At 40.5% G+C, this 24,401-nt stretch overlaps 1 protein-coding gene and 1 long non-coding RNA gene across 2 annotated transcripts in view; one reads left to right on the forward strand and one right to left on the reverse strand.

The window, feature by feature from the left end:
- LOC114943381 (uncharacterized) overlaps positions 1 to 7,402 on the forward strand; it is a 24,851-nt gene extending 17,449 nt beyond the window's left edge. The window contains exon 4 of the long non-coding RNA XR_014925343.1: positions 4,420 to 7,402. This is a non-coding gene — a long non-coding RNA (uncharacterized LOC114943381). The remainder of the gene's footprint in view (positions 1 to 4,419) is intronic.
- Positions 1 to 24,401, reverse strand: part of Tet (tet methylcytosine dioxygenase-like) — a 60,849-nt gene that overhangs the window by 8,873 nt on the left and 27,575 nt on the right. Inside the window, exons 2-10 of the mRNA XM_029318969.2 lie at positions 19,247 to 19,321; positions 8,979 to 9,209; positions 4,703 to 4,931; positions 4,380 to 4,615; positions 1,630 to 4,213; positions 1,159 to 1,334; positions 667 to 1,020; positions 348 to 575; positions 40 to 194 (exon numbers count right to left, since the gene is read on the reverse strand). Of these exons, the coding sequence (XP_029174802.1) occupies positions 40 to 194; positions 348 to 575; positions 667 to 1,020; positions 1,159 to 1,334; positions 1,630 to 4,213; positions 4,380 to 4,615; positions 4,703 to 4,931; positions 8,979 to 9,209; positions 19,247 to 19,321 (4,268 nt within the window). The remainder of the gene's footprint in view (positions 1 to 39; positions 195 to 347; positions 576 to 666; positions 1,021 to 1,158; positions 1,335 to 1,629; positions 4,214 to 4,379; positions 4,616 to 4,702; positions 4,932 to 8,978; positions 9,210 to 19,246; positions 19,322 to 24,401) is intronic.

Genomic DNA, 24,401 nt, shown 5'->3' on the forward strand with positions numbered 1-24,401 from the left:
TACATAATTATTTATTTCGTTTTTCAAAGAAATACTTACTTGGATAAAATTTCAAGAGCGCCGGAGCGAACCTTCTTTTCTTGTCCTTCTTTTGAACCAAATTCATCTGTGTCGTCCATTATATAAAGAGGTAGTACGTGTAACTGTTCGTCTTCGGGTTTTGATAGTGTTCGATGTTTCGTCAGGCTAACTACCTGAAAAATATAACGATGTGCGTGCTACAAATTAAAAATATTTCAACATTTATAAAATTAGTTTCACGTATTTTTTTTTATTGAATCAATATTGTGCATCGTGAGTCAATATCCATCGGATTAAGTCAGACTCGACATATCCAATTCACGTACCACGGTACATCCGTTATTCATGTTGTGTAGGTCCCGATGAGAGTGCGCGCAGAAATCAATGCAAGCTGTAACCCCGGAGAAGGGCCGACCTGGCTTAAATCCCAAACGACACTCGCTCGCCTCTCGTTCGAATTGAGTTTGATTATTGAAGGCTTCCGGGGCGAGGCTGAGATATAAAGGTGACAGAAGCGTCGCCAAGACGTGCATTCTCTCTTCGACCTCTTGTTCCTGAACGAAACCAGAATGTTTTCATGACAATTTAAAATCGACTCCCGATATACTCTCCTCGTACAAATCGCTTTTTTAGCTGTATATATACCTCTGACCGTACGGACAGACGAAACTTGCGGACCGTTTTGCTCCTGGCGTACTTGCAGCCGTTGTAATACATCGACCAGGAACAGCCGAAGGAGAAGCTGGCGCCGCAACTGTCAGGATCGAGTCCCTGGCACGCGCAAGTCCGTGGTTCATTAGTGCCGCACCGTCTAGTCGTTGGAAGACCGAATCGATTGAGCTTGTGACTTAAGAGAGAGTAGATCCGATCCGCTTCGTGAGTCGGCACTCCCTCCCAAGCAACCATGGCTACGACGATCCAGGCGGTTGGACACTTGTGACCTTGACGATGCTTCACGATGGTTAAGATCTTCTCGTCAATGCCAGACCGTCGGATGATCTAACGAATGATTAATATTACAATTTTGTATAAGGAGAAAAAGAAGCAGACGCTGCTAAAATACAATTTGTTTATTTTGACAATTTCTTTGATGTAGTTTGGAAATCGCTATGCGAATGTTTGAAGAGAACGACTCACCCACTTGGCCATCGGACATCCCTGCGTGGTTTTACCCTCCTTGCCAGTATAGATGACCTTTTCGAATCTTATCGCGTCGCCCTTAAGGCCGGTTCTTCTCTCGAGATCGTTCCTTAGATCAGGCAGGCTTGCAGCCGCCCCGAGATGAGTGTAGTATGAGCCGGGCTCTGGCGGACCTTGTGGTTGAACCTCATTTTACTTACGAGCGACCGACGCGTCAACGAAAGGAAGCAACAGAAGCGGAAACATTTATGCCGCGCATGTGGTGGTAGGTATGCCCTTGCGAAAAGGGGGTAGGTTAGGTACGCACACACTCTCCTCCGGGTTTCGGGACGCATAATCGGTCGGTGTAGTTATTGGCCATAAAATGTATATTAGTATTACGTTTACAACTTTTCTCTCGTGTGGTTTCGTGGTTAGTGTGTTCTCTCAATGTTAGTGTAGTGGAGAATACGCAATTGTGCAACTCACATTTGTCGGCGGGGAAGCAGTTGCAGTCCGGCACTTCGGTCCTCACATTATTCTTCAGTTTGTCCAAGTGGTCTTGCAATTTTGTCGCCGTGCTCGTCGCCGCAGACGCAGGAGTACGCGGACTGTGCGGCCCTTCGTTTTTTAACTCGGCCGCTTGCGGGGAATCGGCCAGCATTTCGTCCTTGGTTTGAAGACCCTGGCAACAGCCGTCCCTCAGGTGTTCCGGGGTTGGTTGCTCGGTCCCACCTCTGCGACAGCACCACGAACCGGTTTCCGGCGATACCTTCGCGGGACCGCCGTCGCCGCGGAATTTATAATCCGGTACCATTTTTTCATTCTCTTCGACGTTCTCGGCGACGTTGGACGTGTCGCCGTCACAGTTGTAATCCCCGAGGTTCTCCTGCTTGATCGCATGCTCGGAGTCGCATTTTTCGATGTCTTGGGAAGACGCGTGGACGTTAATGCTCGCCGTCTTCAGAAAATCCAGGCTGTCGCTTTTCACCTCGTCACTGTCAGATGTCTTCTGGGCTTCCTCGAAGGACGTGTCCCCGATTTGATCCATGCATAGTCTTTGCTGAAACGATTTGTCGTCTATGACTTCGTTGTCTTTCCTCTGCGCCTCCCAGGATGGTTGATTCTTCTCTTTGTCGCACGATCGATCGACGATATCGCTTTTGTTCTCCGTAGCGAGCTTCATGAAACTTTCGAGGGCTGTCATTCCATTTTCTGACGGTAATGCAGGATCACCGCTATCTTTGTTGTTATCGTTATTATCGTGATTATGTGCTCCTTCCGTCCATTCCCATAAGCCACCACCGTCGGGCAAATTATCTACCCGAGGGTGGTGGCTATGCGATAAAAAATTACCGGTCAAATTTTCATTAGGTTGCGTCATCGAAATAATGTTTGATTGATTGATAAAATGATCCGTGCGTTTTTCCTGCATCTTCTCGCTGTTTTCGTGCGCGTCGCGTATCTGATCATCCGTTGGATATTCTCCGGAGGATCCGTTGTTGCTGTTAATGTGTTGCGATTGCATCTGATGATGAGTCTGCAATTGCTGTTGCATTTGTTGTTGTTGTTGTTGTTGCTGCTGCTGCTGCTGCTGCTGTTGTTGTTGTTGTTGTTGGTGCTGCTGCTGCTGCTGCTGCTTGTTCAGAATCATCGATTTTAGCCGACTATTGAGATTGACTCGATTGGATTGAGCATAGACGTTGTTCTCCGGATTATCCTGATTTTCTGGAAATCCATTCGGCTTATTAGTGTCTATCATTGTTTGTTGTTGTTGCCACGCGATTCTTTCTCCAGAATTTTGCATGTCCTGCTTCGTCGTTTGTTGCCCCCAACTCGGTTGATTCTCCGATACCGAGTTTGGCGACCAGGACATTTGATTGTCTAATTTATTCTCCTGCGTCAGTTGATTTTGCCACTGATGACTTGGAGTTCGTCTAGGACTGGGCTGCGAGTCCTGCCACTGTTGCTGTGGCTGTTGACTATTATCACTCTTTATGCTATTTGGTGACCAATTTGGTTGACTAGTCGGCGTATCCGGCCACGACATTTGATTGGACGGTGTGAGTCTGGGATTCTGCTCCACCTTGGTTTGCTGCGTCCACTGTTGTTGTTGTTGTGATTGTTGCGGCTGCTGCTGCTGTTGTTGCGACTGTTGTTGCTGTTGCATCTGTTGTGAAGGCGTGAGTCTCGGATTTTGCTGAGGTCCTTGCATCTCCGGACTATTTTGCTGCCAATTACGCTGGACGGAAGGCGTCATCCTCGCGCTTTGTTGAGCATTATTGTGGTCCGACAGTTTTGGAGAGTGTTGCAGCCACGTCTGATGTTGAGGCTGTTGCTGCTGATTGGATGGCGTCAACCGTGGGTTTTGTGGATCCCTCAGCTTCGGACTCTGTCGCGACCAGTTTCCCTGAGTTTGTTGCTGCTGATTGTCAGCGTTCTCGGACCACGATTGTGGTGTTTGGGGTTCCTTTACGCTTCCAGTTTCCCAGCTCATGTGACTCGCCGGTCTCGGCAGTTCCTGCATTTGAGTAGCTTGTTGCTGTTCCACTTGCTTTAGATTGCCCTGCATACTTTGTTGCGGATGATGCGATTGTTGTTGCATCGCTCCTTCTTGCCAATTCATGTTACTGTTGACGGCGCTGTTCATTTTTCCACTCGTGTCTGACCACATGTGTTGTTGATTATTGTCAACCGTCGATTGTTGTCGTTGAATTTGAGTTTGCTGATGGTGTTGCTGCTGCTGCTGCTGAACCATTTGCCATTGGTTCTGCGATGATTGCTGACCCATTTCCACGTAGCCTGGATATCCGTTAGAGCTGTGTAAACTCTGTGGGTCCGGTTGAAGTGGATACCCAGGCATCTCGTTTCCCGACACGTTAGTGGCGGCAATCGTGGCGAATCCTTTTACTTGCGTATCCGCGGTGGGTTGCTGCTGCTGCTGCTGTTGCTGCTGCTGCTGCTGCGGTGGCTGTTGTTGACCTCCCTGTTGTTGCTGTTGTTGACTATCCATGTGCACCGAGCTGCTGCGACTCGTCGGCGTCGTTGACGGGGGCGGTGCCATTGTCACTTCCTGCAAGAAGCCCACGTTTTGCGACGTGTAGCGTTCGTTGCGAATGCTTCATACGATTCTTTAGTATAGCTATCAAAATGACAAATACGAGAAGGTCGTAAGACATTCTTGTAGTCAAATGTATAAGCTGGAATCGTTAATATATTTAAATATCATTGACTCTTACTTGTTGTTGATAGCCATTTACGTAATCCTGTCTTTCGTAGGTGACTGACTGATTAGCGGTGGCCGCAGGATCTACAAATTGTCCATTCAACTGCCTCTGGGATGTCGAAACCACCGTCTGTCCTCCAACAGGAGCCAACGGTGAAGGCTGTCCCGTGATGGTGTACTGTCCCGTCGTCCCGGCTCGTTGAAACGCAGACTGATCCGCCGGTATAAAGGTTTGTTGTTGATATGGGACTGTAATATTTCGAATATGAATAGGATTCATTCAGATATAACGCAAAGACAAAAAAAATTCGTCTTTTTAACGAGCTTGTCACTCACCTGCTTGAGGATGATAGGGTGTCGCGGCGCCATACTGAGTATGGTACCTCAACTCGTCGAGTTGATTTGGCGCGGAAATTTGTTGAATAAATTGTTGAGGCGGCCATGGAGCCGGTGACGTCTCGACTGCGACGGGTCCGACTCCCTGATGCCAGACCGCGTTTCCAAAACCAGCCGCGGGTCGGAAGCCGGTGCCGGAATCTCCGTAAAATGGCATCACTCCGGGTGACTGCGCATATAAGAAGGAAGAAATTTAACAATTTTTTCGGTCTCTTCAGTTTTTCAACTAAGTCGTGAAATTACAAAAGTTTACATTTCAGACTCGATATTTTGCTTCTCCTCGAGCTTCCTCGTTTCTCCAACATCTCTCTTTAGATATATAAATCCTATTTTTTTCCATTTCTTCAGCCCATTTTTTACTCTTTTTCATCAAAGGCAAAAACATGACGGAATATTTTACCATGTAATAAATAATAATAACAATAACGGCGATCAAGCCGGGGAATAAAATGACGCGGCGCGCGTATAAAAATGGAGCTGTACGAATTCACTTTCGTTTATTTTCGTTCGCTCGTTCGTTCTCTCTTCGGCATTGCCTCCCCGCGTCTCTCGCGTTCTCTGTCAACGAGATAGAGCGAGAAAGAGAGGAGGAGAGCCCGGCGCGTAACGGGGGGCTGGAATCGACGGAGATGGAGTCTCGAAGGGGGAAAAAAGGACGGTATCGAGGCTGCCGAGGCAGAGAGGAACCAACCGTCCGCAGCGATGCGAGGCGAAGAAGAAGAGGCAAACCGGCAACCTCGCAACCAGACTGTAAAACTTTGTACAACACAAAACGAGAAAGAGAGAGAGAGAGAAAGAGAGAGAGGACGATTGGTTCATTTACCGCGGCCGATCTTTTGTCATTCGCTCTCGCGACGCGAGTCGCCATCCTCCGGAGACGCAAATAGCGTTCGCGAGCTTAATTTGAAGCGAGATTTGCAGAAGTTTGCAAAAGCAACGAAGATTCTAGACTTCGAATTATGAAATTGGTCCCTTTTTATCAATGTCGAATATCCTTTTCATTAAATTGACGCATAACTAGATTTAATTGACTAATTACACCTGATTGCTAAATCCAAAAGTGCTGAATGCATCCTATCAACCAGATAAGGACTTGATTTTTGCATTTATAAAAGTATAATAAAATTTGTAATACATATTTCTGCCAATCAATGGGTACCCAAAGTAACTTTTAGATATTAAAAATCTCCATGAAGAATCTTTTTCTTTAGCCAAAACAAAATACAAAGAACCTTTATATTTGGAAAAATGTAGTGGGAAATGTTGAATTGCTTAGCAGCTGTTGAAAAAAATTGTCACGGTGCAACGTGTCAAAAACACACGGTTGACAACACCCGTACATCGATGAAAAGGTGAAAAATTATGACTTGACAGAAGGGTTAATGGTTTGACATTTGACGCGTTGTCGCGACAAGCTGTTGAAACTGCTCATGCTGAATGTTCGATCGTCCGAGTTGCTCCGTCTCTCCCTCTCTCTCTCTCTCTCTCTCTCTCAGAAGGCAGAGAAACTCCGAGAACCCTCAATAGTGACCGTGAATCGGTGTTTGTGGTCGAGGTTGATAGAGCCGAAGAACCTGGGCGTCTCGCCAAGCGAGGCAAGGGATTCCTCTCCACGGTATCATCCTCCTCTTTCACTTCACGCACACACATTCGCGCGCGCGACTCCTCCCTCGGGGAGAAAATCCTTCCGTTCTCGTGGCATCGTGACCTAGGGCAACCTAAGACCCTGGCGTGATAAAACGGAACGTTCTGTGACAGCACCCAAACATAACCCTCGGGAGTCAAGTCTGCCCTTCCGGCGAATATCCCCCAGGGGAGAGAAAGAGGAGTTTGTCGACCTCGATCACACTCTTCACCTACTCCACTTCGTGTCAGCCCCTCTGTTAAGCGGCTGCAAACGCATCATCACGTAACCATAATCGCCGCTCCGTATAAATCGATGTAAATCCTTGATGACACTCTGATCATAGAGAGAAATGAGAGAAAAAATTTTGATGGGGGATGAGAGAGAGAGAGAGAGAGAGAGAGAGAGAGAGAGAGAGGGAGACCCACATGGGGGACGATGACGTGTTGTGCGTTTCTCGCTTTCTGGCGAACGGTTAAAACCGCATCGCACGTAGCGGTGGGACGGTAATTCGCAATTTGCGTACCGGCAACAATCGGACAACGGCATTTCGCGGTTTCGGTTTATTGCATAATTGGGCGTTCCAATGAATACGCTGGCCGCTGTAACGTTGATTCCTTTATCACCGCGGCATTAGCAATTATCGTATCGCTGCCCCGACACCGAACGTGTTTTGCGTGCGTCGGATATAGCCGCGTTTAACGCGCGAAATGCACAATTAACGTCCGTGGCGTATAATCGTCAATGAAAATGTCTCGTGAACGCAATAACGGCGGAAAGAAGCATAGCGATACGAACGATTGCGCTTCATGCCTTATTAGATTTATTCTGCTTCTGGATTTATATAAATGTACGACTATCGCGCACGAGCCTTCTGTCAAATGTCACATTTTTCACCCCTTCCGTCAATGTGCGGGTACCAAACACGTGTTTCTGACAGATCCATATATCGAAATATTTTTGCATGTCATATATCTTAAATATTAATTATATATTAATATATACAATGGAAATGATCAGTTACATCAGTATATAGATTAATATTGTAAATAAAAATTGAATATCTTCCTATATTTTCGAATATAAAAATTCTTTATATTTTGTTCACGGATGGCTAAAAATCCGGACACACTTTTAATATTTAAAATCACTGTGAATACCCGGGTATTCGTTCATTGATAGAAGGATTGACATTATTTAATCGCGATAACGTTAAACAGTACGCACATAGTGTGAAATAGAATACGTGCGTATTTTATAAATCTGGTGCACGTAGTATTTAAATCTTTCGGAGAAAAATGTATAAATTAATTAATACAGATTATATACCACAAATAAAGAAGTACTGCCAGATAGAAATGTATTGTTAAAACGATTACAACTGCAACGTATACATCAATCATTGCAATTTTAATTCCGATCCAGTTTAGAATTATTTCATTCGTTTTAATAGCAAAAGAGCTTTCGCGTTTTTATATGACGAGTCAAATTGCACCAAATGCATCGATATAAAATAAAAAAAAAAAAAAAAGAGGGATTTCCGTCGAACACAGACGATGAAGTGGGTGTTAAAAAACACACATTGCGCTTGCAGTCACAAGGTTACGAATTTATCGCCGACGTGATATCGCTCTGCCACATCGATTCGTTCGATTTCATTAAAGAATACACATGCATGTGGGGGATTTTACACGTTCGGCGCGAAAAATTTCATTTATACGGAGGCTCTACATTTTTTTTTTTCAAGTATCCGCAAATATTCGCAAGAGAAGGCGAGAGAACAAAAGGATCAGATCGAAGTATATTATCGTGACATCTCGATAATCGAGACCCCCGGCGAATTATTACGTATATTAAAAGGAGATCTCCGTCTACGAATATGACGAGGGAGATTCATCCCTCAGCTCTTGTACCCCGCCGGTGCTTGAACGGGGCTACCCTATCCCCGTCGGGATTCTCTCCTCTATCGTTACTCCTGCGCTCCACCTCTTGATACCGCTCGCTTTTCATCGCTTCTCTCACTCTACCTCTGTCTCTCACCCTCTTTCTCTCTCCTTTCGTCCCCGGGACACGTCGTTCTCTTCTCTCTCTCTTGCACGCTCTCTCTCTCTCTCCCTGTCTCTTTCCCGCTATCTTCGTCTCTCTCGGCAGGTCGGTGGTTCCTGTTCCTGCGGGTATTGATTCGCGTTGGCGGCCGGTCACCGCCCCCGCACTCACTGTCTGCCGGTAGTCTACCCTTGCCCTCCATGTTACGCCGCTATTTCGGCAGTCGATTCCTTTGCAGCCATGGACCGTCGCGTGAGCAACGCTCGCTCCGCGAATGTTAAAGCCGCCCTTTACACGTCCTAATCGGTTCTACTGACCTCTCGTAAAAAAAAGGAAACCTCTTCCTGGTAGAGCTTCAATTCCGCATCCTTTCCAATATCTATAGCCTCGGGTCTTATACTTCCGAATTCTATTTTTTTTAAATATAAAATAATGAATGTTATCTCTGTATATTTTTTTTTTAAATAAAAGAGCTAGTCTAATGGAGAGAAAAATTGTTTTTCGCGCGAATTTGAAGGAATTTGAACAGGATGCTGAAACATTCACCATAGAAACGACGGGTGGTGGTGGGTTGCCGTTCCTCAAGGCGCCCGTTTGTTGGTTCGCCGCGGGGTTGAGATTGTCCTTCGTCTGCTGCATGGGATCTGCCTGGTGCAAAGATTGCTGCGTTTGTTGCTGGTGCTGTTGCTGCAAACCACCGATACCAGCCTGCGGGCTACCAAGACCAGCTGGCGCACTGTCAGGCGTATTGACTTGCCGCGCAATCTTTCGATAACTCTGCAACAAGCGTAATCCTTATTAATTTCTCATGTTCAGTTTAGGAAAAAAAAAATTTTTTTTTCAGGTTTTCTGAATTGGAATTTTTTAATTTTTGTATTGGATCCTAAACGAATTTTGCGATACAAAATCCCAACTTGGCGCGCAATCTTGCGATAGTTCTGCAACAAGCGTAAGCCTTATTAATTTCCTATGTCAAATATGTAGAAAAAAATTTTTTTTCAGATAAATTTTTAAGTTGGAATTAAAAAAATTTTTATATTGGATCCTAAACGAATTTCGTGGGATACAAAGTCCCGATTTGACGCGCAATCTTTCGATAAGTCTGCGACAAAAGTAATTCTTATTTATTACCCATGTCAATTTTATGGGAAAATCTATTTTCGTTATATAAATTTTTAAATTGAATCCTGGGGCAAATTACAGGATCCCATATGGGAATATAATATATTTTTATTGAAGTTTCGGGTCTCGTTAATTTTACGGAAGAAATACTTTGACCCAGACATAGGCGACTCGAGTTTACGATCGAAGGACAAAAGCATTAGAAGGATACGAAGGGTTGAGAAAGTTGGTCGACTCGAATTGTAGGAAGAAAAGATGGTACTATTAGAGCCAGAGCTGTACGACGGTGTGACCCTAATGCTAAAAATAACGACGCGGCTTAAGTAGGCCGAGGCGGCTGAAATGGTTTCCATAGTTGAACAAGCATCGTCGATGGAGCTGTAAACCGCTGATCGTTGTTTTCTCCCTCCCCTAAGGAATGTTCCTCCTCAAACGAATTTCATCTATTATATGACGTAGTCAATTTCTCATGGCACGATGCCATCGAGCGCGAGAATCGCACTTTATACTTTGATGCACGTGTTGCCTATATGTATACGTGAGGATATACACATGCATACGTTATATTATGCATCGGTTTATAAATAGACAGGACGTCGCGTCTCGGACCCACGCTGAGCTTGCAAGGAGAGTTCCTTTCCTCACGGAACATTTGTCACACACCGAGATATTTGCTGTTCAACGTTTCGAGAAATTCTCGTACTTACGTGTATCAAAGAGTACCGTATACGGTAAGAAATTGTTAGAAAAAATTCGAGAAAAATTTATACCCCTGTTCTACTTGAATCATCAAACATCAGAAACAGCTATAATCATCTGTTGTCGAGCGTCTTTTCATCCCAAAAATTTCCAGCATTATGCATCCGCCAAATTCATTTCTCGAAAAGAAGAAGAAAGGGAGAAAAAAACGGAGGAAGCTTCTATGAAGAGACTACCATTTTTTATTCTTTGTGCACGCACGTCGGATCGATCTCGATCTATCGAATGATGAATCCCTCATTGAATACGTCCGGAAAAGAATGATGGATTCTCTTTTCGAACGTCAATCATCGATCAGGAAGTGTAATACAAGACGGCTGACCTTTCTGAGAAGCGGTTCAGATAGGCCGGGCCACTTATTTTAGATCTTGTTGCGATTTACCTTCTCGTGCGCGGGCGAATAGCCAATTATCTAGGACTATTCGTGCGTGCGGCTTTTCGAAATTTTATAAAAAAAAAAAAAAAAAAAAAAAAAAAACCAGCACACACTCGCTATTCAGTTTTCTTCACTACCCTCATTGATGTGATTAAATATTAAAATATATAGCGAACGTCATAATCAGCTGATTTTGACAGTCTAAAATATACAGACTGTCAAAATCAGCTGATTATGATATTTTCATTATTATTATGACAATGATCGAATCGGCTTTAATCTTTCTGTCAATGAACAGATACTTGGCTACCCAAAGCAGCTTTTAATGTTAAAAATGTGTCGGAAACCTCTTAAAATATTGGGAAAAAAGTTCGAGGTCCAGCTACTTTTAATAAATTATTATAGTAGGTGCAATATGTCAAAAACATACGGTTGGTATCTTGGGTATCCAAAGCATTGGTGAAAAGATGAAACATTAGGTATATTGACAGAAGAGGTGACGCAATAAACGTCGATAGATTCGGATTGAAATATTTAGCGAATGATATAAACTGTCAAAATCAGCTGATTACGCTATTTTCATTATTATTACAATGATGATCAATATCAATTCTTCTGTCAATGAACAGATACTTGACCATCCAAAGCAGTTTTAAATGTATTAAATGCATTCGAAAACCTCTTAAAATATTGAGAAAAATATTCGAGGTCCAGCTACTTTAAATAAATTATTACAGTAGGTGCAATATGTCAAAAACATGTGATTGGTTTTTTTGGGTATCCAAAGCATTGATGAAAAGGTGAAAAATTAAGCGCCGACGGAAGAGTTGACGCAACAAACGTCGATAGATTCGGATTGTGAATTATTCTCGCATTCGGAGCGACAGTTTCTCTGGGAAATAATTGAGCACCGAGTGCTCTGTCAAACCACGTGGCTAGCGCGTGGCCATTGACCGACCGCCAGTACCCGATTTCAACGTCAGCGTCGGCCATTCCACTCGCGGTGATTCACATTTTGTTGACTTAAGCTAAATGAAAGTATAAGTGGCTGCGTGCAATACTCGCTTCATCGACACGAATGCACCGCTGCATCGATACACCATATAATATATTGTATATAATAAGCTTTGATACACGAGCTCGCGCTTTGAAGGCGATTCTAGGAGCTCGTACAAAAACACTGTATGCAAAAAAAAAGGAGTAATGATATTATGAGCTGATGCATCAGTTAACTCTTCTGCTAATGAACGGGTGGTACTCGAAGCAATTTCAAGTGTTAAAATGTGTGTCGGAATTTGTTCCTCCGTTTGAAATAAAATACAGGGGGTTTCCCTTTGTATTCCGAAACCTTCTAAAATGTAAAACAGGAGGAAATGTTTGGTAAACAAAGTGTCAACATAATTTGTCAATTTTTATCTATAGCATTTTTCACTTTATAATTTATACATGTTTTTTAAACATATATCAAAAATTCAAGGGATGATTCCTTGGGTCATTTTATGAATATTTATACCTCCGATGATTTTTCGAAAATCGCTTCGTTTTCAAGATGCAGAACGATAAAAACTTCTTATATTTTTATTTATATTAATACAATATTTTTATGCTGACATCGCTGATAACATCAAAGAAGTTTCTTGAATACTACATTGATAACTTTTACAAGATATTCATTATTTTCTTATAAAGCGGTTTTCGAAAAATCATCAGAAGTATAAATTTTCATAAAATGACCCAAAGAATCACTTCTTAAAATTTTTTTATATTTGTTTAAGAAACATATCCTATATAATAATTAGTATATATTGATATATAAAAGATATTTTGATATAAAAATGTTGCAAATAATAATGGTAAAATCTAATAAGAAAGAATGTTCGATTTCGAGAATTTTTTCTTAGAATTTACCCTGAAAATTATGATAGAATCATTGCAAGAATTTTATAAGAGTTTCTCTCTGATTAAATATTTACCGCAATAAAAATATTAACATCTACCACGTAAGATATAAAATACGTGCAATTAATTTTACTATGTACACATTATTATCATGATTTTCAGGATGAATTCTAAGAGGGAAAATTCTCTCCGTGTATAAAAAAAAAATTGCCGCAGTTAGTACCCGGGTATCCATACATTGATAAAAAAAATTCCGCATTGATAGAAAGGTTAAAAAAAGCCATCGGGACAAGAATGTTATCTTGAAAGTGAATTTGAAAAATTTCTTTGACAAATTCTCCTTTCATCCCGACTCTTAATTAAATTTTCCTATAAATAAGTCATTTTAAATCACGGTGGATATACGTCGTTCTCCTCTCGGCGTTCGCTTCGAACACACGATCGATCGCATTACTCGCAGGTCAACGCGTTTATTTTCTTCATTATAGATTACCTTGATCGTTGCTTAGAGTTAGTTTGCGCGCGCGCGCGCGCGCTCGCTGATAAAACGGTAAAAAGTTAATAAACGAGCGGGGAATTTCTGACGTTTCGCGGACCACCGATAGTAACGGAGGACACGTCGTTTGACCTAAATTCCGCGATCACGATAGACGAATGCCTCCGCTTGCGTAACCCGGCGCGGTTTGCGAAGTCGGTTTCGCGCTCGACGAGAGAGCTCGGGTCCTTGACGCGCCAAGGGCCTCCTTGTTTTGTCGAGATGTAATGCCAGTCGAGCGTTGACTTATATAATCCAAACGCATCGTGCTGCTTTATTCAATTACGCGACGATTCGTTACGATATATTAAGTTTTCATTTACAACGGACATTGCGCAAAAATTCATTTTATCGCTCTTGATAAAACTCGACTCGTCTCATTACGTGGCTTGGCTGCAAATCAATTTAAACCAACATTTTATGTATATACGTACATATATATTTGAGATTATTGCCTTTATAATAAGCCACATTAAGATATAGAGATATAAATTATATAATCATTAATTTCCTTATTATTTTTTAAATTCTCTCTGGCGAAGAATACAAATCTATTATTTTATTTTATTCTTTTCGTTAATTTGCGTTTGAATTATTAAGCGACCAAGAGATTTTATTCTGTGCAAAATTGAAGGAGGTTCTAATACGAAATATTCTCAAAACGAGGACGAGCCAATTACTTTTATTATTTAATTATAATAATTATTAATTATATAATTTTGTTATATAATTGTTGTATAATTATAGTTGGATTTAAATAATAGGGAGGCACTCTTTCTGCCTGTAGCTATAATTAATTTATAGGTATGCACGCTATCAAAGTATGATCGAGACATCGCATATACACGAATGCCTGAGTTTTTTTTTTATGAATCATCCGACTTTTTTTTCTTCCTCCAGCTACACCGAGTCGTATTGCGTTGATCGTAATCCAATAACACAATCGTACAAGTCGACGAGAATTTCCCGAAAAGATAGCTAAGCGATTGACAAAGCACGAATTCCTCAGTTCTTTTCCTGAATTTTTTTAAATCAAAATTTCCACGTCTCAAGATTCCTAAGCAGAGTCTAGAGTCGTCGTCGGAGATTTTACCGGCCGGTCGAGGAATGTGTAATCGAGACACGTGTCGTCATCACCTCGAAATTTTCGATCCAAGAGGACCGAGATTTAAAAAAATGACAAGAGATTTTTGCACACATATATATATATATATATATATATATATATACGCAAAATCGATGAAGAAAAGACTCACACTTGATCTCGCGTCTCGCTCTTCCAAAGTTCCCTCGCAGGAGAGAACACGTTTCCCGAAGTTGGTTCGGGGTCCACTTCCGGAAGATAGCTCCAACTTCCGATCGGAGTATCACTTAGAAGACACCCGACGACTGGTTATCAACTTACATACGCATATACAATTCGCGAAGAGTTCTCTCCCGCGATTTCTCTTCTATCGCGATCTACCACCGGATCTACCTCGAAAAGGACGAGAGAGAGAGAGAGGCGGCTGCTACCTTTCGCGGGCGAGTGTTGGCGCCGAACTGCGCTCGAGCTACGCACAATATTCTCTGCGCTCTTTTCGAACAACACGCAACTTTCGCGCACACAACAACAACCCCCGATCGGGAATCGATCGCTCGACGACACTCGCGAGAGATCACTCTGGTCGCGGAGCGATCCGCCGAATAACTCCCATGAGACGCCTCTCCCTTTTCCTCCGGTGCTCCCTCCTCCTCCACTCCCTCCTCTTCTCTCTCTTTCTTGCCTCTCTTCCTCCGCGCCTTCTCCTCTCGCGCCTCCTCTTCTCCCTCTATATTACGAACGAGAGGGTAAGAGAGAGACGGGACGCTGAAGCGCGCAATCGCGCGTGTGGTTGTGTGCGCGGTCGCGTGCTCGTTGTTTCTCTCCCACGACTCGCCTCCCCTTATCCCACCCCCTCTTTTCCTCCCCTCTCTCTTCGTCCTCTTCGCCGCGTTATCGCGGCGCGATATCGCGGATTCCTGCGTGGAGCGTCTCTTCGCGGCGCGACGCGACGCGGTTCCCCGACACGATCCTGGGGTTGCACCGGAAGTCGGGTTTTCGATTGGGTGGCTCCAGAAAGGGGATTTCGACTTCCCAAGATTGCGATTCGCTTCCGTCGAGGCGTGGAGATTTCTTTCAGATTTTTCACAGCCGTCATCGTCGTTCACTGACAGATGAATTTCTGCGAAAGAAAAGGGGGTTAGTAAGGATTGAAGGGTTGACTGGGGGTTTTGGTTCGCGGCAACCTCTTTAACGTCCCACGCGAGAGATTTTTCGGCTCGTAGATATATGTGTCTTCCAGAAGGCTCGTACATGCTCGTGTCGATTTACACGATCTCCCTCCGTTTCGTCGTCCTCCACTCCCTCTTCCTTTCTGTGTTCTTTTTCTCCAACTCTGTTTTACTCGTTTTCTTTCCCGTCTGGTGTTTCCGACCGGCCTCTCCTTCTCTTCCGAAGTGAGAGACGGCGCGCCATCGAATTAAACGACAAGGGGAAGGGGCCTCTGATTCGGTTATCGACTTGCTTTGCCTACGGCGAGATGATACCGGTTCAAAATTTCATTACGTCACCTAATTTTTTTCTTCTCCGCATCGAGATGCGAATCTTCCCCCCCAGAGGGCAGAGTTTTCGCGAAGCGTCAAAATTATCGATTTATCGCACCGATAATCCAAATAACAATTTCAAATATGCAAATACCTATATTTACGCACACCTAGATTAAACACAGCAGTAATATACAATTTTATCTCGTACTGTTGTGCGAGGAAAAAAATATCGGAGCATCGTACTCGAGGAAAACACGTTTCAAGTATCGGCTTAAGCCCCGGCGACCATCGCGAAAGAGGAAGGAAGGCGGGAAAAAAAGAAGGAAAAAAAAAAGAGAAAGAAAAAACAAAACTTCCGTCGCGGAATCGTTATGGCTCTCCATAGATAGACGAGCAATAGGACCGATGTTGGTGTTGGTGTCGTCGCCACCGCCGCCGTCGACGACGACGACGACGACGACGACGACGACGACGAAGAAGAAGAGGGGATGGTTCACCAACGCGTCATTGTAACTGGAGGTGGCTGACGCGACGGAGGGGGTAGAGAACGGGGCTGCTCTGGAGGGGTAAGAGAATACCTGCCGCCGTCAGAGAAATGTTTATGTATCGGGGGGAGACGAAAAAGAAAGAGAGAGAGAGAGAGAGAGAGAGAGATTGCGCGCTCTCCCAGCGAGTCCTAACATAAGCGCGAGTTGAACATTTTATCGTCAACGATACCTGCGTTTAATTATAGAACATTACTCTGCGGCGTCAATTTTGCATATTATTATAGTCGAAATTTCTTCGTTCGATCGATGAATCGTTCGGACTTGATGCGCTCGAGTTTGCAGGGGTTGTCTTCCCGTCGAGGGAGGAAAAAAGAGTAGAATCGTCTTCGAGCGTGAGGATAAGGGGAAACGGATGTTTCAATCAGTTGCTCGTTAAGGATTCGTTTCTCTCTCTCTCTCTCTTTCTTTCTTTTGGACTTGTCTCCCCGAAGGCGTCGTTGGAGAGGCTGGTTAGAGATGCCATGAAAGAGGTCAGAAGGGCCGATGGCAACGCGCTCAGCAACAAGTTGCAGGGACGTTAATAAACGAGCCCTCTCGAAGAACCGTCTTACGGATCTGTCCTTAAGCCCTTCGCGTCCCGTTGATCCTTACACGCCAAATCCTTTCTCATTTTGCAAAGTCTACTACTACTATATTGTATATACCTCTTTTCTTACTTCAATATTCTACTACAAGTATTTTAGTTTAAGCATGTATTACTATATTGTTATACTTAATATAGTATTATAGTACCATAGAATAATATAGTATAATATACTAGTATTATGTTAATAGTACTATATAATACTATACTAGTACTATATTAAGTAAATATAATATACTGTAGTATATTATATTTAATATAGTACTATAGTACTATGGATATTATCATTATACATATATAATACTATATGTATAATAATATAGTATAATATACCAGTATTATATTACTAGTACTGTATATTACTATATTAAGTATAATATACTGTAGTATATTATATTTAATATAGTACTATAGTACTATAAATATTACCATTCTATGAATACTACCATATAGTATTATAATACTATATGTATAATGATTAATATAGTATAATATACCAGTATTATATTACTAGTACTGTATATTACTATATTAAGTATAATATACTGTAGTATATTATATTTAATATAGTACTATAGTACTATGAATATTACCATTACACATATAGTACTATAATACTATATGTATAATAATATAGTATAATATACTAGTTATATTACTAGTACTATATTACTAGTACTGTATATTACTATATTAAGTATAATATACTGTAGTATATTTTATATAGTGTACTTAAAATAATACTGCAGTACTATGCATATTATACTTAATATAGTATTGTAGTACTATAATACTATGTTAAATATAATAGTATATAATATTACATATTATATATATATATATATATATATATATTTTATAAATACAGTTATGTAATATACTATAATAATTATTATACCTACTTTATACTTATTGATTAACTTCATTATACTTATCCTTTTAGATACTAGTACGCACCGCGTACTATCTTTCCATGTATACTATTTCATTCAAAATAAAAAAAATCGAGAAAAAAGAACGCGTTAAAAGAAAAAAGAGGCGCAAATTTATTTTGGGTCAGCAAATATACACGTGTCCCTATCTTCGTTTACCAGAGCAGTTAAATACAGGAATGCGATGTTAATATCTTATCTGGCATGTTCAGATTAGATAAGGGAAGGCCCATGGGTCGTTGGGCCGATTTCCTCGCGCTGTTAGAAGTTCGCGCTCGAATAATAGAAACCGACAGAAAGAAACAACAACAGACAATGAGAAAATTATTTATCCAAGATCTTTCGAAGCGAAATATATAATATTTTCTTTACTACCGGGGGAATCGGCGGAAAGAGAGAGACCGAGAAATATAGGAGTATAGTTGATGAGATATCCCGACGAATAATAATCCATGTGTTTTGTTTGAATTTCCGTGGAGCGGCCCCCGATTTTGACTGTTTATTCTCATTTCGAATTTAGCCTGATAATATATAACGTTCCTCCTCGTAAAAGCGGAGCCCCAGAAGAGCGGAGGAGCTCTCTCGGCGGCTCTATATATCTCATCTCCGCGAATGAAAATTAAATATCACGTATACGGGGAAAGTTTCTTCGTGTACGGGAGCGACGTTTCCCCGTATGCGTGCCCCCAAGTTCGTACGCGGCTTAAGGCAAACGGATTTTAAACATGGCGGTGTGCAACGCGGACAGGCGCAACGTGCGTCGATCAATACCACCTTGCTTAATATCAGTTCTGAAACTCCGTACTGTCGGTACCAAGAGATAGCTGGCCTACGTCAGCGGAATAGAGCCGGCGCGGCGCGGAGCGCGTCTTCGGTAATTAAATAACGCGAATTAGATAACAACGCCGAAATTCCACCTCTAATAATCTTTATAGTTAATTGATGATTCTTTAATATCGGAGTGCCTTTTTATATTTTCTTGTCGGAGGAACGACGCTTTCTCTCGACAAAATTTCAGACAAATACGCCACTGACGTCCGCAGAATTTTTTCCAGGGAGAGACACGATTACAATTTTTTGTTCCTTTTAATTTTTTCGTTATATATATTTTCATTTTTTTTTCCATATTAAATATGCAAATAAATTTCAGGGTTTATTCAAAAGGAGATTAAATGCTTAATTTATTTACTGATTTCAAGTAGGGAGGCAAATTAATTTTAATTTGTTATATATATTTTTATTTTTTTTTTTTCATATTAAATATGCAAATAAGTTTCAGTGTTTATTCAAAAGGAGATTAAATGCTTAATTTTTTTTCCGATTTCAAAGAGGGGGTGAATGCTCCCTCTTGCCCCCATCCCTGCGGGCGCTCATGACGCCATGAAATAATATAAAATAAAATAAAATAAAATAAAATAAAATAAAATAAAAATAATATAATGCTATACAAAATAAATATCAACAGTTAAAAGCCGAGAGACACATTACTCACCCTCGTGGCACCCTTGCCTCGTCCCCTTCCTCGCTCCCGAAAAGCCCCTTCGCCGGTTTGCAGGTGGTACAGGTGCTGAAAGAAGAGAGATACCGATGTGTCAAACGTGGGTGGAGACATGAAAATTTAAAGTTGGCGGGGATCGGACGCTTATATCACCACATCGCAGCGTTTGGCTATCGTAAAATCAAGGCAACCGTATCGTCTCAATTGATCTCGTTAAGTTCAATAGAACCGGTAATAAAAGTATAACTTCCACAGAGCCGAGACGCGTTAGATTAAATTCTGGACGATATAAAATAACGCTCCCTAAACTATTCGAATTTATACAATAAAAGTATAGATTCGAATTTTAAAAGTCGCGCCTAAATCGCTGATGCTTCTATGCTTAATTATTATTTATTTTGTTATCACGATATCTTATTATTATAATTAGTGCAATTATAATTTTTTTATTAGGAATTTTGATTGCATTTGTATATACATATATATATATATATATATCTAGATATGTTATATGTATCTTTCTTTCTTATTAAAAAAGCCATGTTTTGATGCTTAATAATGATGCAATAAATATTACTATTATTTTGAGGTTGATATTATATTATATTATATTATATTAAGTATATACTTTTTCTTTTAAGATAGAGACAGAAAGAACTTTGGTATATTTTTTATTAACATTTTGCGCGCGTATTACTAATTTGCACACGATACTGTCGTCGGTAACACTGTTTTATCCGTCAATATTTTCCTAATTGTGATTTTCTAAAAAGAAAAAAGTTGACTAAAATAGAATCAAATTTTTGTATTGCGATTCCTATCGTGGCAATTTCGTGAAAACTGTCTTTTAATAATAAAAATATCTTGTACGTTACGTCACAGACAGATGCAGAGAACTGCATTATCTTTCAAAAAGATTCCGATTACCGACTCTTAATATTGACGGAAACGCGCGGTAACCGGAAGTAAGGAACTTATCGTCTTTACCGACGTTGAAAAAAATTGTCGATCATAAAGAAAATCGAATCAAGTGTAAATTAATTGCATAATTGATCAATCAAGCGATAGCTCTTCAAACGCAGATCTGAAAGGCTATAACGCAACTTCGTCTTTAAGAATTTCTTTAAGGAATATTTGATTTGCAAGATTAAAAATTTCAACAATGTCACAGACGCAAATAGATTTCAAATTAAACTTCTGTATGGCGATATTTTAAAATAAGATAAAAATCGAAATGGAATTAAGGAAAAATTGTTAATGGAATACATAAAAGAAAGCGCTGGATAATAGACTGCAAAATTACTCTTGTCGACATTTATATAGAACTTTCAATAAGTTATGCGTGACTTATCGGTGTCTGGCACATTTCCAATTAACGCGCAAGCCGCGGGAAACTATCCCCATTTCTGTCAAGATGGACGTACTCGTGGTTCCAAAGAACGCGGAGCCAATTAAATTCAAATTAAATTCAAGAATAATCTCGGGTATATATTATATTGTAGACTATTCTCTGAAATACTGGATTGTGAGATCAGAAAAAAAAATATTAGCTCTCTCAGTTTAATTTTAAATGTCCTTATACATATATTATATCTAAAATTTAATTAATCACGTCTGAATTTTAGCTTCAGCTGCAACTAATATTTTTAACTACAATTTAACAGGAAATTCCTTACTATAAACTATAGCTAAAAAATATTATCTACCTTAGTTGAATTTTAGACGTTCCTATATTATACCTAAAATTTAATTATCACGTCTGAATTTTAGCTTCAGCTGCAATTAATATTTTCAACTACAATTTAACAGGAAATTCCCTACTAAACTGTATATAGCTCAAAAATATTAATTATCGCAGGTAAAATTTTAAAGCTGTAACTTAGTAGGCAATTCCGCATTAAATTTGCATATCAAGTAATATATATATATATATATATATAAGGACATCTAAAATAGCAAAGGTAATTAATACTTTTGTTCACGAATGGATGATTGATTATCGCGTAGGCTCGGCGCTGTTGTTCAAGTTAGGTTCTTCCTTCACAAACGTAATTTTTCGCGCAACAATGCAGCCTGAATTATCGCCTAATGAGCATTTTACGGCAAGCGCTGAAAACCGTTTATTAATATCCGACTCTCTTTCCCGCTGCGGCTCAAAGGCCCAGCAGTGTAATCTGCCGTGCGGTGAGGTGAGGTCAAGATTGGTGCTCGCGAGGGCGAGGGTGAGGGCAACGTCGAGTGCACATCGGGGATCCAAAGGCAGGGCGGAAAACGTCCCCTTCGCGCACGACACACACGCGTGGGCGATTATGGTCTAATTCCCTTGTACGCGCATTCCTGGCCGACCTGACTGCCTTACCTACCAACCTACCTGCGCCTCTTTCTCTCTCTCTCTCTCTTTCCTCACGTGAGGGAAAAACGCGCCGGCCGCAACCGCGATAAGCACACGCTCGAGAAGCAGGGGCCCTCACGAGGGATTTCCACCCCCTTCGTTCTCCGTGAGAGAAAGAATCTGATGGGTATCCGTTCCCTCACGGTCCTTTTTTCCCTTTCTCCTCACGGGGAGAGAGAGAGAAGCGGTTAGAGGCAAGGCAAATGTCAATATCGACGATGCATCGTTGAGAGGGCGGGAATGGGAGCGTAATTAATCGCCGAAGCCAAGAAATCTCTTCCTCCTTCGATCAATTGGTTCGCATCTTTCCTCATTGCTGCCCGTCCCTCATCTGTCATGTGTGCGTGCAGGGTGTCCGGCAGACTCAATGAAGAAATCTTATCTTGTGTATAGGAATCATAGGTAATTAATATTAATTGAATAATTTGTAACATTATATGAACATCATTTTGTATTTATATTAGAGCGCTTGATAAGGACCAGAACCGATGGTCGAAATGTTGTGCAACTTGGAATCAAATTAATAGTCAGTTTGGTCGGAAAAATAATAAAAGATTTATTAACGAAAAAAATTCCCTGACTTTTAGTATGATTTTTTTCCAAATATATTATATAATTTGCATATAGGTATATTTATATGATAAATAAATATAATAAAAAATTCAAATTATCGAGACAAATGTAGAATAGCTGGACCGCTAGACACCCTGATGTGTATCTGTGAGGTAGATTGAGTCGTAACGGGACGGGATAAACTTTGAGTCTCGAGATTTTTTTTCTTTCCATTCCACAAATCTCGGTGTCAACGAAATGCATTTCACGAATGCATTCAGTCGCCGGCCTGGCTCGCCAGTGTAAACAGCCCTTTAAAGAAGCTACAAGTTACGTTCCAACGACAGCGAGAAAGCAGCCTGGTGGCAGCCGGCGCTTATATTTATTTAAGTTTCGACGACACCGAACATTTGCCTCCGGAGGAAACATTAAACTCCCGTCCCGACACGTACAAACGCACACATATGCATCTGCTAGCATCTTCGGAATTACGAGGAAGAATCCTAATTTACGATAATTTAACGTAATAACGGAAAGGAAGACTTCGAAAAGTTATTTTCCCCAAACGTTTCGATACACACGAGGAAAAAATATATTAGATGTCCCTATATATATTATGCTTGAAATTTAATTACGATGTCTACATTTTAGCTGTGGTAAACTAATATTTTTTAAGCTAGAATTTAGCGGGGAATTTTCCTATTAAACTTACAAATATTCGTTTTTTTAACATCTAAATTTTAGGCATTCTATTGTAATGAAATTTCAGATGTAAAATAAGGATGTAAAATAATATTTCATTATAATGTATATATTATAACATATATTAAAATATATATTATTATAATATTTAATATATAAGAATATATATATATATATATATATATATATATATATTATTATAATATATAATATATATTATTTAAATAGCATGTAAAATAATATTAAAAATAAGATATAAAATAATATTAAAAATTAAATTATTATCTAATTAATATTTTCCTTTTGTGTAGGCGGAAATATTGATGGCGCGTTTCGTTCGGAAAGGAACGATAGTTTCTTTCGCGTATACGTTTTGCTTATCAGACATTGTGCATCTGCCAGTGTACGAGGAAACGTGTTTACGAAATATTTTAATTACCTTATCGTCAAATCGCACTCGGGCAGCTGCCACTCGAACGCGTGCTTCTAATTGCTGAGCTAGACGGTATACAGATCTACAGTATACATATCTCCTTTTATAGGGACGAAGATGACATTACCTGATCCCTCTCAAAGTATCACGCACTCGCATAAGTCGATTTTCATCGCAATCATCGAAGATTATTTATTCAGAGTCTGATAAGGATTAGTTCCCTCGTACTTCATTCTTCTGTCAATCAACGAATATCTGGATGCCCGAAGCTACTTTCAATGTTCAAAATTGTTGAAACTTTTTTTCGAAAAATTGAAAATTAATTAAAGAGCCTCTGTATTCGGGGAAAAAATTGTCGGTACTTATATATTGATGAAAAAGTGAAAAATGCATTAATAGAAATGTCAAATTGGCATCAATATTAAATCTGTCCTTTCTTGTCAAACGTCATTGTTGATGAATATTAGAAATGATATTGGAAAATATTTGAGAATAAATATCAATAATTCTAAAGCGCTGTACCTAGCTTCGATATTTTATTTTGTATAGCTATTGGAAAAAAATTGACGAAAATTCCAGATTTCCACAATAAAAATATTCTACCCTTCGTCTCGTCGACATTTGGGCATTCTAAATAATATATAAAATTGTCAAACAGTAACCGATGCATTACGGATTCTGACATATTCGCAAAAAATCGCGCTCGTGATTCACGGAAAATTTGCAATAAGTTTCTCATGTCTTATCAACATTAAAAAAAGCTTGACTTTGCGATGATGAATAATTCAGATGAAAAAATCGTATCGGTTGTTTAATACACGCAGCTGGAAGATCCGGCTCGAATATTAGACTGCGCTGGTTTCTCAATCAGCTGACTTTAATTTCATCAAACCATTTTCATTGTACGACAGATGGCCGGCGACGGCGAACGAAAAAGCCGTTGCATCCATTAGAAGTGGCGGTTAAAAATGGTAGATACGCGTCGGAAGGAAGGACAGGTTGCCGAGCGTGCGGTGCAAAAAAGGAAAAAAAAAACGATGGTGCATTAAAGTTTCCGCGAATAATGACGC

Source organism: Nylanderia fulva, unplaced genomic scaffold (genome assembly GCF_048542155.1).
Source record: "Nylanderia fulva isolate GAGA-0341 unplaced genomic scaffold, ASM4854215v1 Scaffold37, whole genome shotgun sequence".
NCBI lineage: Eukaryota > Metazoa > Arthropoda > Insecta > Hymenoptera > Formicidae > Nylanderia > Nylanderia fulva.